General features: G+C 39.2%; 1 protein-coding gene across 4 annotated transcripts in view; it reads right to left on the bottom strand.

Annotated features, from left to right (window-relative positions):
* The window catches only part of PPARG (peroxisome proliferator activated receptor gamma), a 174710-nt gene that overhangs the window by 40148 nt on the left and 121066 nt on the right, over window positions 1–13496 (bottom strand). For all 4 annotated transcript variants that reach the window (XM_089919740.1, XM_022562768.2, XM_022562767.3 and 1 more), the window contains 2 exons: window positions 11153–11380; window positions 9602–9771 (listed from right to left, as the gene is read on the bottom strand). In XM_089919740.1, the coding sequence (XP_089775866.1) occupies window positions 9602–9771; window positions 11153–11372 (390 nt within the window). In that variant the 5' untranslated portion in view covers window positions 11373–11380. The remainder of the gene's footprint in view (window positions 1–9601; window positions 9772–11152; window positions 11381–13496) is intronic.

Raw genomic sequence — 13496 nt, 5'->3', positions numbered from 1 at the left:
GTGTGATGGACATGCATCAGTCACCATTTCAGAAAATGGTTTTGTGTATATTTTTATTATAAAGTCTTCATATTTGCTTGTGAGAACGTAATGCCTGTTTTTTGTTTTTTCTGCTTTAAAAAAAATTTCTCCAACCTATCCTTCATTGTTTTACAAGTAACAAAACTTCAGGTGCAATGAGACCTAAGAGCGGTATTGTTAAGTTTACAATCAGATGAAACGCCCTGTGTTGGACCTGCATTCAGCTTTATCATGAAATGGTATGTGGCCCACAGGGGCTGAATCAACGAGCTGCCACTGGCACATGGGAATATACTAAAAACTCTTTCTGAGGTAGGATACAAAAAATACATAGAAATACAAAAACAGGGCTTCCCCAGTGGCGCAGTGGTTGAGAGTCCGCCTGCCGATGTGGGGGACATGGGTTCGTGCCCCGGTCCGGGAGGATCCCACATGCCGCGGAGCGGCTGGGCCCGTGAGCCATGGCCGCTGAGCCTGCGCGTCCGGAGCCTGTGCTCCGCAGCGGGAGAGGTCACAGCAGTGAGAGGCCCGTGTACTGCAAAAAAAACCCCCAAAAACAAAAACAGATTATACTGTATTGTATGGTAGATTGTGCTTCCTTATGCCTTTAGCTAAGTCTATGGTTCTAAAATGATCTTTCACTAAAGGCATAAAAATATGATGAAAACCGACTAGAGAAAAAAATAAGTGTCCAAATTGTAAGCAATAAGTGCCAGCCGTGAAAGCTGTAGAACTTATTAGTCTTTCAGTAGCTACAGGTTATACATTGCCTAAATCTGTAATGTTAACAAACAAATACTCCATCACTGTTTCCCTGTAATCCAAACCCAATCTTTTTACTCCTATCTGAATTTTGGCAAGGATCACCAACATAAACCTGTTCCACTGGCACTGTAAAGCTGTTTAAAAAGACCTACTGACAGTTATCTTAAGGATTATAACTATTTTTTGCAATCCATAAATTAGTTTTCAGGTTTGTGGTCAACTGTATTTTAATTATGGGTATATCCCACATTCTACTGAAATGACAAATGTTAAATTGCCAAACCACCTTTCAGAAAATACATACAGGTGAGTCTAACACATGTGTTAATTTCACTTTCACTGAGTACTGTTGATGAACTAAGGTGATATCTTTGATTACCGACAGCCACTGGTCTAATTTAGCTGCATTCAGAGCGTGGCAGCAATCCTGTTTAACTCCATAGTAGCAAAGAATGAGTCAGTATGTCTTCAGCTTCATTCCTTGTAACAGTGGTTCTCAAACTTTTTGGTCTCCATACACCCCTTTACTCTATTTTTTTTTTTTTTTTTTTTTTTTGCGGTACACGGGCCTCTCACTGCTGTGGCCTCTCCCGTTGCGGAGCACAGGCTCCGGAAGCGCAGGCTCAGCAGCCATGGCTCACGGGCCCAGCCGCTCCGCAGCATATGGGATCCTCCCGGACCGGGGCACGAACCCGCGTTCCCTGCATCGGCAGGCGGACTCTCAACCACTGCGCCACCAGGAAAGCCCACACTCCTTTACTCTTGTACAAATTGTTGAGGTTTCCAAAGAGCTTTTGTTTAGGTGGGCTATACCTATTAGCATTGATCAGACTAGAAATAAAACCTGAGAAATTACTATGTACAAGAACACACAGGCCACATTCCATCAGGCATCAGAACTATGGTAACATTCCATGTCATGTAGTTTCTGGAACACTCCACTTACACTCCTGAGAGAATGAGAATGAAAAAGGTAAATAACAACTTATTATTATTATGAAAATAGCGTCAGCCTCATGGGTGTCTCAAAAGGGTCTTAGGGACCCCATTCCCAGATCACAATTTGAGAACTGATGACTTATATTTGGAGAAGCCAAATTACATTATTCCTCTAACGTTTTTCTTGTTCTTGTCTTTAAAATGACCAGATGTCTATTTTCCCTTCCAAGGATAGCATAACCTCCCTTGCATTTTAGTCTAGGAAGTCTGTAATCCATATTTTGGATGGTTTCCAAGTTACTGCAGGTTACTATACTATACTGTTAACTTTTTTCTACTGCTTTTCTTTATTTGTTTATATCTGGTACGTGAAGGACTCCCCTAGATTCGTCAGGTCTTAAGTGTTCATTCTCCATTTTTGCCTTAGAACATTTCTGTTTGTAACTCGGGGGCACCTGGGTTTTCTCCTCCCTATTTTCTTTTTGCTACTTTTCTTCTTTGCTTTCTTTTATCTTCTAAGATTTTATGCCCTCAGAACTTAGCTACTTACAATATTTGTCTTTCAGTTTTTAGCTGTTCTCAGAAATGTTAAAACTCTCTACAGGCAGAAGCAAGAAGAACGACAATCCTGCAGCCTGTGGAACAAAAACCACATTCACAGAAAGATAAGACAAGATGAAAAGGCAGAGGGCTATGTACCAGATGAAGGAACAAGATAAAACCCCAGAAAAACAACTAAGTGAAGTGGAGATAGGCAACCTTCCAGAAAAAGAATTCAGAATAATGATAGTGAAGATGATCCAGGACCTCAGAAAAAGAATGGAGGCAAAGATCAAGAAGATGCAAGATACGTTTAACAAAGACCTAGAAGAATTAAAGAACAAAGAAACAGAGATGAACAATACAATAACTGAAATGAAAAATACACTAGAAGGAATCAATAGCGGAATAACTGAGGCAGAAGAACGGATAAGTGACCTGGAAGACAGAATGGTGGAATTCACTGCTGCGGAACAGAATAAAGAAAAAAGAATGAAAAGAAATGAAGATAGCCTAAGAGACCTCTGGGACAACGTTAAACGCAACAACATTCGCATTATAGGGGTCCCAGAAGGAGAAGAGAGAGAGAAAGGACCAGAGAAAATATGTGAAGAGATTATAGTCGAAAACTTCCCTAACATGGGAAAGGAAATAGCCACCCAAGTCCAGGAAGCGCAGAGAGTCCCATAAAGGATAAACCTAAGGAGAAACATGCTGAGACACATAGTAATAAAATTGGCAAAAATTAAAGACAAAGAAAAATTATTGAAAGCAGCAAGGGAAAAACGACAAATAAAATACAAGGGAACTCCCATAAGGTTAACAGCTGATTTCTCAGCAGAAATGCTACAAGCCAGAAGGGAGTGGCATGATATACTTAAAGTGATGAAAGGAAAGAACCTACAACCAAGATTACTCTACCCGGCAAGGATCGCATTCAGATTCGATGGAGAAATCAAAAGCTTTACAGACAAGCAAAAGCTAAGAGAATTCAGCACCACCAAACCAGCTCTACGACAAATGCTAAAGGAACTTCTCTAAGTGGGAAACACAAGAGAAGAAAAGGACCTACAAAAACAAACCCAAAACAATTAAGAAAATGGTCATAGGAACATACATATCAATAATTACCTTAAACGTGAATGGATTAAATGCTCCAACCAAAAGACACAGGCTTGCTGAATGGATACAAAAACAAAAGACCCACTTCAGACCTAGGGATACATACAGACTGAAAGTGAAGGGATGGAAAAACGTATTCCATGCAAATGGAAATCAAAAGAAAGCTGGAGCAGAAATACTCATATCAGATAAAATAGACTTGAAAATAAAGAATGTTACAAGAGACAAGGAAGGACACTACATAATGACCAAGGGATCAATCCAAGAAGAAGATATAACAATTATAATATAGGAGCACCTCAATACATAAGGCAACTGCTAACAGCTATAAAAGAGGAAATCGACAGTAACACAACAATAGTGGGGGACTTTAACACCTCACTTACACCAATGGACGGATCATCCAAAATGAAAATAAATAAGGAAACAGAAGCTTTAAATGACACAATAGGCCAGGTAGATTTAATTGATATTTATAGGACATTCCATCCAAAAACAGCAGATTACACCTCTCAAGTGCGCACGGAACATTCTCCAGGATAGATCACATCTTGGGTCACAAATCAAGCCTCAGTAAATTTAAGAAAATTGAAATCATATCAAGCATCTTTTCTGACCACAACGCTATGAGATTAGAAATGAATTACAGGGAAAAAAATGTAAAAAACACAAACACATGGAGGCTAAACAATACGTTACTAAATAACCAAGAGATCGCCGAAGAAATCAAAGAGGAAATCAAAAAATACCTAGAGACAAATGACAATGAAAACACGACGATCCGAAACCTATGGGATGCAGCAAGAGCAGTTCTAAGAGGGAAGTTTATAGCTATACAAGCCTACCTCAAGAAACAAGAAAAATCTCAAGTAAACAATGTAACCTTACACCTGAAGGAACTAGAGAAAGAAGAACAAACAGAACCCAAAGTTAGCAGAAGGAAAGAAACCATAAAGATCAGAGCAGAAACAAATGAAATAGAAACAAAGAAAACAATAGCAAAGATCAATAAAACTAAAAGCTGGTTCTTTGAGAAGATAAACAAAATTGATAAACCATTAGCCAGACTCATCAAGAAAAAGAGGGAGAGGACTCAAATCAATAAAATTAGAAATGAAAAAGGAGAAGTTACAACAGACACCACAGAAATACAAAGCATCCTAAGAGAATACTACAAGCAACCCTATGCCAATAAAATGGACAACCTGGAAGAAATGGACAAATTCTTAGAAAGGTATAACCTTCCAAGACTGAACCAGGTAGAAATAGAAAATATGAAGAGACAAATCACAAGTAATGAAATTGAAACTGTGATTAAAAATCTTCCAACAAACAAAAGTCTAGGACCAGATGGCTTCACAGGTGAATTCTACCAAACATTTCGAGAAGAACTACTGCCCATCCTTCTCAAGCTCTTCCAAAAAATTGCGGAGGAAGGAACACTCCCAAACTCATTCTATGAGGCCACCATCACCCTGATACCAAAATCAGACAAAGATACTACAAAAAAAGAAAATTACAGACCAATATCACTCGTGAACATAGATGCAAAAATCCTCAACAAAATACTAGCAAACAGAATCCAACAACACATTAAAAGGATCATACACCATGATCAAGTGGGATTTATCCCAGGGATGCAAGGATTCTTCAATATATGCAAATCAGTCAATGTGATACACCATATTAACACTGAAGGAGAAAAACCATATGATCATCTCAATAGATGGAGAAAAAGCTTTTGACACCCATTCCTGCCTGCTCCATAACTCTGGAGAGTTATGATAAAAACTCTCCAGAAAGTGGGCAAAGAGGGAACCTACCTCAACATAATGAAGGCCATATATGACAAACCCACAGCAAACAACATTCTCAATGGTGAAAAACTGAAAGCATTTCCTCTAAGATCAGGAACAAGACAAGGATGTCCACTCTCACCACTATTATTCAACATAGTTTTGGAAGTCCTAGCCATGGCAATCAGAGAAGAAAAAGAAATAAAAGGAACACAAATTGGAAAAGAAAAAGTAAAACTGTCACTGTTTGCAGATGACATGATACTATACATAGAGAATCCTAAAAATGCCACCAGAAAACTACTAGCGCTAATCAATGAATTTGGTAAAGTTGCAGGGTACAAAATTAATACACAGAAATCTCTTGCATTCCTATACACTAATGATGAAAAATATGAAAGAGAAATTAAGGAAACACTCCCTTATACGACTGCAACAAAAAGAATAAAATACCTAGGAATAAACCTACCTAAGGAGGTAAAAGACCTGTACTCAGAAAACTATAAGACATTGATGAAAGAAATCAAAGATGACATAAACAGATGGAGAGATATACCACGTTCTTGGATTGGCAGAATCAAATTGTGAAAATGACTATACTACCCAAAGCAATCTACAGATTCAATGCATTCCCTATCAAATTACCAATGGCATTTTTTACAGAACTAGAACAAAAAATCTTAAAATTTGTATGGAGACTCAAAAGACCCTGAATAGCCAAAGCAGTCTTGAGGGAAAAAAACACAGCTGGAAGAATCAGACTCCCTGACTTCAGACTATACTACAATGCTACAGTAATCAAGACAATATGGTACTGGCACAAAAACAGAAACATAAATCAATGGAACAAGATAGCCCAGAGATAAACCCACACACCTATGGTCAATTAATCTATGACAAAGGAGGCAAGGATAAACAATGGAGAAAAGACAGTCTCTTCAATAAGGGGTGCTGGGAAAACTGGACAGCTACATGTAAAAGAATGAAATCAGAACACTCCCTAACACCATACACAAAAAGAACCTCAAAATGAATTCAAGACCTAAATGTAAGACCGGACACTATAAAACTCTTAGAGGAAAACATAGGAAGAACACTCTTTGACATAAATCACAGCAAGATCTTTTTTGACCCACCTCATAGAGTAATGGAAATAAAACCAAAAATAAACAAATGGGACCTAATGAAACTTAAAAGCTTTTGCACAGCAAAGGAAACCATAAACAAGACGGAAAAGACAACCCTCAGAATAGGAGAAAATATTTGCAAACAAATCAACAGACAAAGGATTAATCTCCCCAATATATAAACAGCTCATGCAGCTCAATATTAAAGAAACAAACAACCCAATCCAAAAATGGGCAGAAGACCTAAATAGACATTTCTCCAAAGAAGACATACAGATGGCCAAGAAGAACATGAAAATCTTCTCAACATCACTAATTATTAGAGAAATGCAAATCAATACTACAATGAGGTATCACCTCACACCAGTTAGAATGGGCATCATCAGAAAATCTACAAACAACAAATGCTGGAGAGGGTGTGGAGAAAAGAAACCCTCTTGCACTGTTGGTGGGAATGTCAATTGATACAGCCACTATGGAGAACAGTATGGAGGTTCCTTAAAAATCTACAAATAGAATTGCCATATGATCCAGCAATTCCACTACTGGGCATATACCCAGAGAAAACCATAATTCAAAAAGACACATGCACCCCAATGTTCATTGCAGCACTATTTACAATAACCAGGACATGGAAGCAACCTAAATGCCCATCGACAGATGAATGGATAAAGTAGATGTGGTACATATATACAGTGGAATATTACTCAGCCATAAAAGGAACGAAATTGGGTCATTTGTTGAGACGTGGATGGATCTAGAGACTGTCATACAGAGTGAAGTAAGTCAGAAAGAGAAAAACAAATATCGTATATTAACGCATGTAGGTGGAACCTAGAAAAATGGTACAGATGAACCGGTTTGCAGGGCAGAAGTTGAGACACAGATGTAGAGAACAAACGTATGGACATTAAGGGGGGAAGCCCCGGGGGTGGTTGTTGTTGGTGTGATGAATTGGGCGATTGGGATTGACATGTACACACTGATGTGTATAAAACTGATGACTAATAAGAACCTACTGTATAAAAAAATAAAATAAAATTTAAAAATTAAAGAAAAAATTTCAGAAAGAAAAAAAAAACCTCTCTACAAATATCTGATGAACAGAATCACAGTGAAACTATTTGCTTAAGCCTTCTAGTTTTCTAAGTGTTTTACCAGCCCATAAAAATAATAATTTACTGTGGAAACTTAGCCAACCATACTTTTATTTATTTATCAGCATAAATTACCAAGATGACCAAACGTAAATGATTTCTTTGGGTATTTCTCAGAATTTAGCCACTATGTCCTCAAAATTATATAAATCTAACTCAATAAAATGACATGTTCTTACTACTCCTTGGGAAGATAATGATTTCATATAAGATCACAGATATTTTAGTTTGGTTTCAATCACAGAATGAATGGGTTTTCATGTTTTAAACGAAAGCCATCTCTTGCCAGTAGTATTTCAAGGAGTCATTTTGGAATTTTAGAACTTAGAGATGAATAAGAAGCCCTTGGGGAGCTAATCTAACCAAGCTGTTTTACACATGAGGTGTCTGAAGGCTGAAGTGCTCATGTGATTGGTTAGGGACCTTGGGCAAGTGGCCAGGTGACCACTAGCTTGTCTCTTTCACTTCATTAAATTGCCTTTGGAGTAATAAACTATTGGACTGAAGAGGTTTTAGAGATCATCTAATTCAACACCATCATTTTATAGAACTGAAAACTTAGACAGAATATGGTTTAAAAATGATAATATGCAAAAGCATCTTGCACAATATCTGGCGCATAGTAGAAATTCAATAAATATTAACTTCCTTTTTTGGCCCATGGTCCAGTTAGGAACCCAGATATTCTAACACCTACCTAACTGCTGTCATATATCTTTATTCTGAACAAAAAAGCCCAACTGACGATTGAATCTGATCTTACCTTTTATAAGCAGCATTATTTTATAAGGTAAGTATTTATGAACAATTTATTCTGAGCCCTGGAGTATATAATAAGTACTATTCGATTACTATTTTATTCATTGAGCCTATTAGAATTAATTCTTTAAAAATACGAACTACATTTTAAAATATGAGTAGAGGGACTTCCCTGGTGGCGCAGTGGTTAAGAATCCGCCTGCCAATGCAGAGGACACAGGTTCGAGCCCTGGTCCAGGAAGATCCCACATGCCGTGGAGCAGCTAAGCCCGTGCGCCACAACGACGGAGCCTGCGCTCTAGAGCCCATGAGCCACAATTACTGAGTTTGCGTGCCACAACTACTGAAGTCTGCGCCCCTAGAGCCCTGTGCTCCGCAACAAGAGAAGCCACCGCAGTGAGAAGCCCACGCAATGCAACGAAGAGCAGCCCCCACTCACCACAACTAAAGAAAGCCCGCGCACAGCAACGAAGACACAACGCAGCCAAATTAATTAATTAAATTAAAAAAATAAAAATAAAATAAAATATGAGTAGATTAACATTTTCTTAATAATTGGGCAGAATATTACTAAATGAACTTTCCAAAATACCCTTTTTCACAAAGAAAAGAGATGAGGAGAAAGAGTACCTCCTTTCCACAACAGTTACATCGCTTTGCCTGCTCCTAACACATAGCTCAAACTGATGCTGGAACAAGAAAGCACAGAGTACTGGTTTAGGAGTCATAAGATATATGTTCTGGTCCTGGCTCTGCCACTCACTGATGGATGACCATGGGCAAGTCTCACTGATTCATGATTTCTACACCTGTAAAGTGGCCATACATAAGCTTGCCTTTATAGGACCGTTCTAAGGCTCAAATGAAGATTATCTATCTATCCATCTATCTATCCATCTATCTATCTATCTATCTATCTATCTATCTATCTACCTACCTACCTACCTACCTACCTATCTATCTATCTATCTATCGGGTCCTACATGTACAGAATATTCCATGGTATAGTGAAAAACAATATAGAATATTCAGGAAATCTGGGTACCGGTCTGGGTCAGCTCATCACTGTCTTTCCATGATACCTTGAACAAGTGACTTTTTTTTTTTTTTTTTAAATCTGCAAAATGCAAGGTTCAAATTAGATGGTGCTGCACAGGACCAATTTGGAAAAAGGGAAGTGAGGCAAAGTAGCCTTGCTTTGAACAATTTTCTTAGGTTTTCAAGTATTATACCATTTGAAGAATGGGTTTTGCCAAAAATACTTAAAAGCTTGACAATGTTATATCAGTTCTTTGCCATCTGTTTGCAACAGGAAATGAAATAATAGGTACATTTTCAGCAAATTATTTCAAAAAAGAAAAAATGTTTTTTTTACCTTGCATCCTTCACAAGCATGAACTCCATAGTGGAACCCTGAAGCTTTATCCCCACAGACACGGCATTCAATTGCCATGAGGGAGTTGGAAGGCTCTTCGTGAGGCTTATTGTACAGCTGAGTCTTTTCAGAATAGTAAGGTGGGGATGCAGGCTCCACTTTGATTGCACCTGTGTATAGAAAAACATGAGCAGGTAATTATCACGTGAAAAACAATGCTCGACAAGCAACAGGGAAGTCACTATAGTACACCTTGGTGCCATTATTTTATTATTTAAGTTAGATGCACTATGGAACGTGAAAAATACACAGGAAAAAGTAGGCTTTGTAATCACAGGCAAGTCGCAACACCTCTAGCCCCACCTGTGAAAAAAAATGGGGTTAACTTTGTGGTTAACTTTTAACTTTGTGGTTCTATGACCGTCCAATACCTCGTAATACTAAAGCTCTAACAGGCAACATATGGATTTGAGATCCTTAAGGTTACTTCGCTACATAATGTGCTGTATTTGGCATTCGTGACAATATTAAATTATACATTTTAATTTAAGTGTTGCATTTTAGAAGTGTTTTAAAACCACTCTTGCAAAGGAAACAGAAGGAACATTGCCATGAAAAGGCATGGTAAGCCCAGCTTGAAGGTACATGAAAAATAAGAGAGCAGGTTCCCATCAATGTTGAGTCAGAAAAGATGGTTTGTAAAATGATCTCTGATAGAGAGAGGCCCTATGGAAAGCAAGCACTATCTTTCCGTTGGTCAGGATCAGGCCTGTTAAATTTTCATATCAGGCTCCAACTGAAAGCCACACATATAAATATAACCAAGTATATCATTTATCTTAAAAAAAAAAAAAACTAGAACTACAGGAAGTTCTTACTTATTGTCAAGTAATGGCTGCAGTTACATGGTGGTGGCTCTGGAAAAACAGCATATCAGCAAAGAGATAAAAATCAAGGAAAGAGCATCAAAGAAATTTAATCTTGAAAAGTGCAGCTTTAGTTTTTCTCGAGTCTGATGGCTTGATGTGAATTGCGTTAATGGCATGGAGATTTATCAATAGCCTACAACGTCAACATTTAAATTTGTGCTGAAAAATAGGTTTCACTGGAAGCTGTTCAAACTGCAGAATTAGTAAAGATGCAACAGTGATTTAGAGATAAGTTATAAAAAGTGACAAAATGTTCCTTATCTACTTACAAGTGGAAAAAAGAATTCAAAGTGTGGGGGGGATGGACTCTTAGCCTGAGATGCACCTGGCAAGGTAATCAGGCTGGAAAATGTCCCTGAGAAGGGAAGAAAAAAAGAAAGAGAGAAGGGAAGCAGGCAGGAAGGGTGGGGGTGGGGGCGGAGAAAGATGATAGCGTGTTCACACACTACCTTCCTTTTTGGTCAATTATAAATGCCCACTATTTCATGGATCAATGGGTGAATAAATGAATGGCAAATGGCTTCACTATAGGCTTTAGTCTCTGGAGCATTTACCCCAGTGTGAGTGAGATATTAGTCCAATTCTAGTCTCAGTAGTCTGAAAAGTGAAATAAACCGCATACTTTGGTACTCTTGGAGTTTCAGGTCATACTTATAATCCGCAACCATTGGGTCAGCTCTTGGGAACGGAATGTCTTCATAGTGTGGAGCGGAAATGCTGGAGAAATCAACGGTGGTGAAGGGCTTGATGTCAAAGGAGTGGGAGTGGTCGTCCATCACAGAAAGATCCACGGAGCTGATCCCAAAGTTGGTGGGCCAAAACGGCATCTCTGTGTCCACCATGGTAATTTCTGAAATGGAGAAAAGAATAGCTATGATGTTACTCCTGGAGGACGGTGCCATCCTGTAAAGATCCACAGAAAGGGAACAGAAAGAGTCTTGGGTCAAGTGATGTCACCTAGGTGATCATGGGGAGAGCAGGGAACACAGCCACCTTCTTAGTGCCGTCCAGGCTGTTGAACTAATGGAGGGAAGTCACCCCTTATCTGTACGTCACAGTTGAGGACCCTCTAATAGTGTCACGTGTACGGCATACCCACATCAATGTCCTAGAAACAGCCCTGCTCTCTTCAGAGCAGGATGGCTTTCCTAAGGGTATCTGGGAATGGGCCTCTTGTTTTTTCCCAGCAAGCAGAGAGCTAAAGAATGTAGCTCTCAAAGGCTGACTCTTGCAAGAGGTTAAAGATTCCAGCTGTGGTCTTCATAAGAAAAACAAAGCGCCTTGAAAACACAAATAAGGAGACTAGGGCTGTGAATGTGCTTCAGTGGTTCCAAGAGGACGCATCAGGCACGGTTTGGGTTCACATGTCTGAATATCTACATGAATAAGTACCCAAACAACTTGAAGTTATCTGTGTTACAGTACAAACACTACACTGGTGATAGCTTAAAGGTCATACGGGGTCTCAATGACATCCAGAAAAAAGTGTGTGCTCCTAATGACAGGGGCAGCCATTGAACAAATTTCATCTAAACCTACCTAACCCACGTCACTCCATTTACTTTGCCCATCTCCTCAGCATGCTTATTTTCTATTTCATCATCCATTTTTCTTAGTATATATTACTTTCCTATCAAAATACACCTCTCTTGTCTCAACTGCAATATCCACAAAAGTAGGTTCATCAACTATTTCTCATCATGCCTATTGCAAAGTTCTTCTGTAGACAAAGTAAAGGTTGACTGAGTTAAAGTTAGTGTATATGCTTCTGTATGAATACTGGGAAATGAAAATAAGGATGCAAAAAACGTCTGGGTTGCAAGAAAAATTGTCTGCTCATCATTTTACTGGTTTATTTTTGTTTCACTTTTAACATATGACTTCAGTGACTGCCTGCCAACCAATGTCAGGCTTCTCAACACAGGAATCATATCCCTAGGGGTCATGTATTTTATTGAAAAGTTTCAGGGAAAATTTTAATGAGAAAATAGTTATTTATGTGTAAATAAACAGAGCAAAAAATTCACGTGATTTTAAAGATATACTATGAAACTCCTAAAAAAACTTTATACTTGTAGTACATTTCATGGCTAAAAGAACGCTATTTTTAAAAAAGAATAGACTATTTTAAAAAGCAGCTTTAGGTTTACTTAAAAATTGAGCAGAGGGCTTCCCTGGTGGCGCAGTGGTTGGGCGTCCGTCTGCCGATTCAGGGGGCACGCGTTCGTGCCCCGGTCCGGGAAGATCCCACATGCCACGGAGCGACTAGGCGTGTGGGCCATGGGCACTGGGCCTGCGCGTCCGGAGCCTGTGCTCCGCAGCGGGAGAGGCCACAACGGTGAGAGGCCCGCGTACCGCAAAAAAAAAAAAGAAAAAAAAACAAAAAAAAAACATTGAGCAGAAACCACAAAGTTCTCATATACCCTTTTCCCTTTCTCCCTCCCCCGCAAACCCTGAAACACACAGTTTCCCCTATTATTAACGTGCATTTCCCCTATTATTAACACTCGTATTAGTGTGGTATGCTTGTTGACAAAACTGATGAACCAACAGTGATACGTTATGATGAACTAAAACGCACAGTTTACAGTAGAATCCACTCTGTGTTGTTCATTCTATGGTTTTGACAAATGCGTAATGTCAAGTATCCACCATCACAGTAGCCCACAGGATGGTTTCACTGCTCTAAACACCCGCCGTGCTCTACCTATTCATCCCTCCCCTCCTCCCCCGAGAACGCTGACCTTGTTGTCCTCTTCTACTAAGGGCAATTTTTGGTGGAAAAGCAGGGGAAGCACTGACCTACATCATAAATTGAAAAGTCTCTGCGTGGCATTCAAGGCCCTCCCTGACAGTCTGCCTTACTTTTTCAGTGTCATTTTCCACTCGGGATCCCAGACCTCACCCGCATTCTCATCAGTGCTGTGCTTGGGCGCATCACACGGTGTGCCCAGGGCAGACACTCT

Source organism: Delphinapterus leucas, chromosome 10 (genome assembly GCF_059928025.1).
Source record: "Delphinapterus leucas isolate spDelLeu-1000000601 "Yukka" chromosome 10, BTC_Dleu_Yukka2, whole genome shotgun sequence".
Taxonomy (NCBI): Eukaryota; Metazoa; Chordata; class Mammalia; order Artiodactyla; family Monodontidae; genus Delphinapterus; species Delphinapterus leucas.
This window is presented reverse-complemented; position numbering and strand designations above follow the sequence as displayed.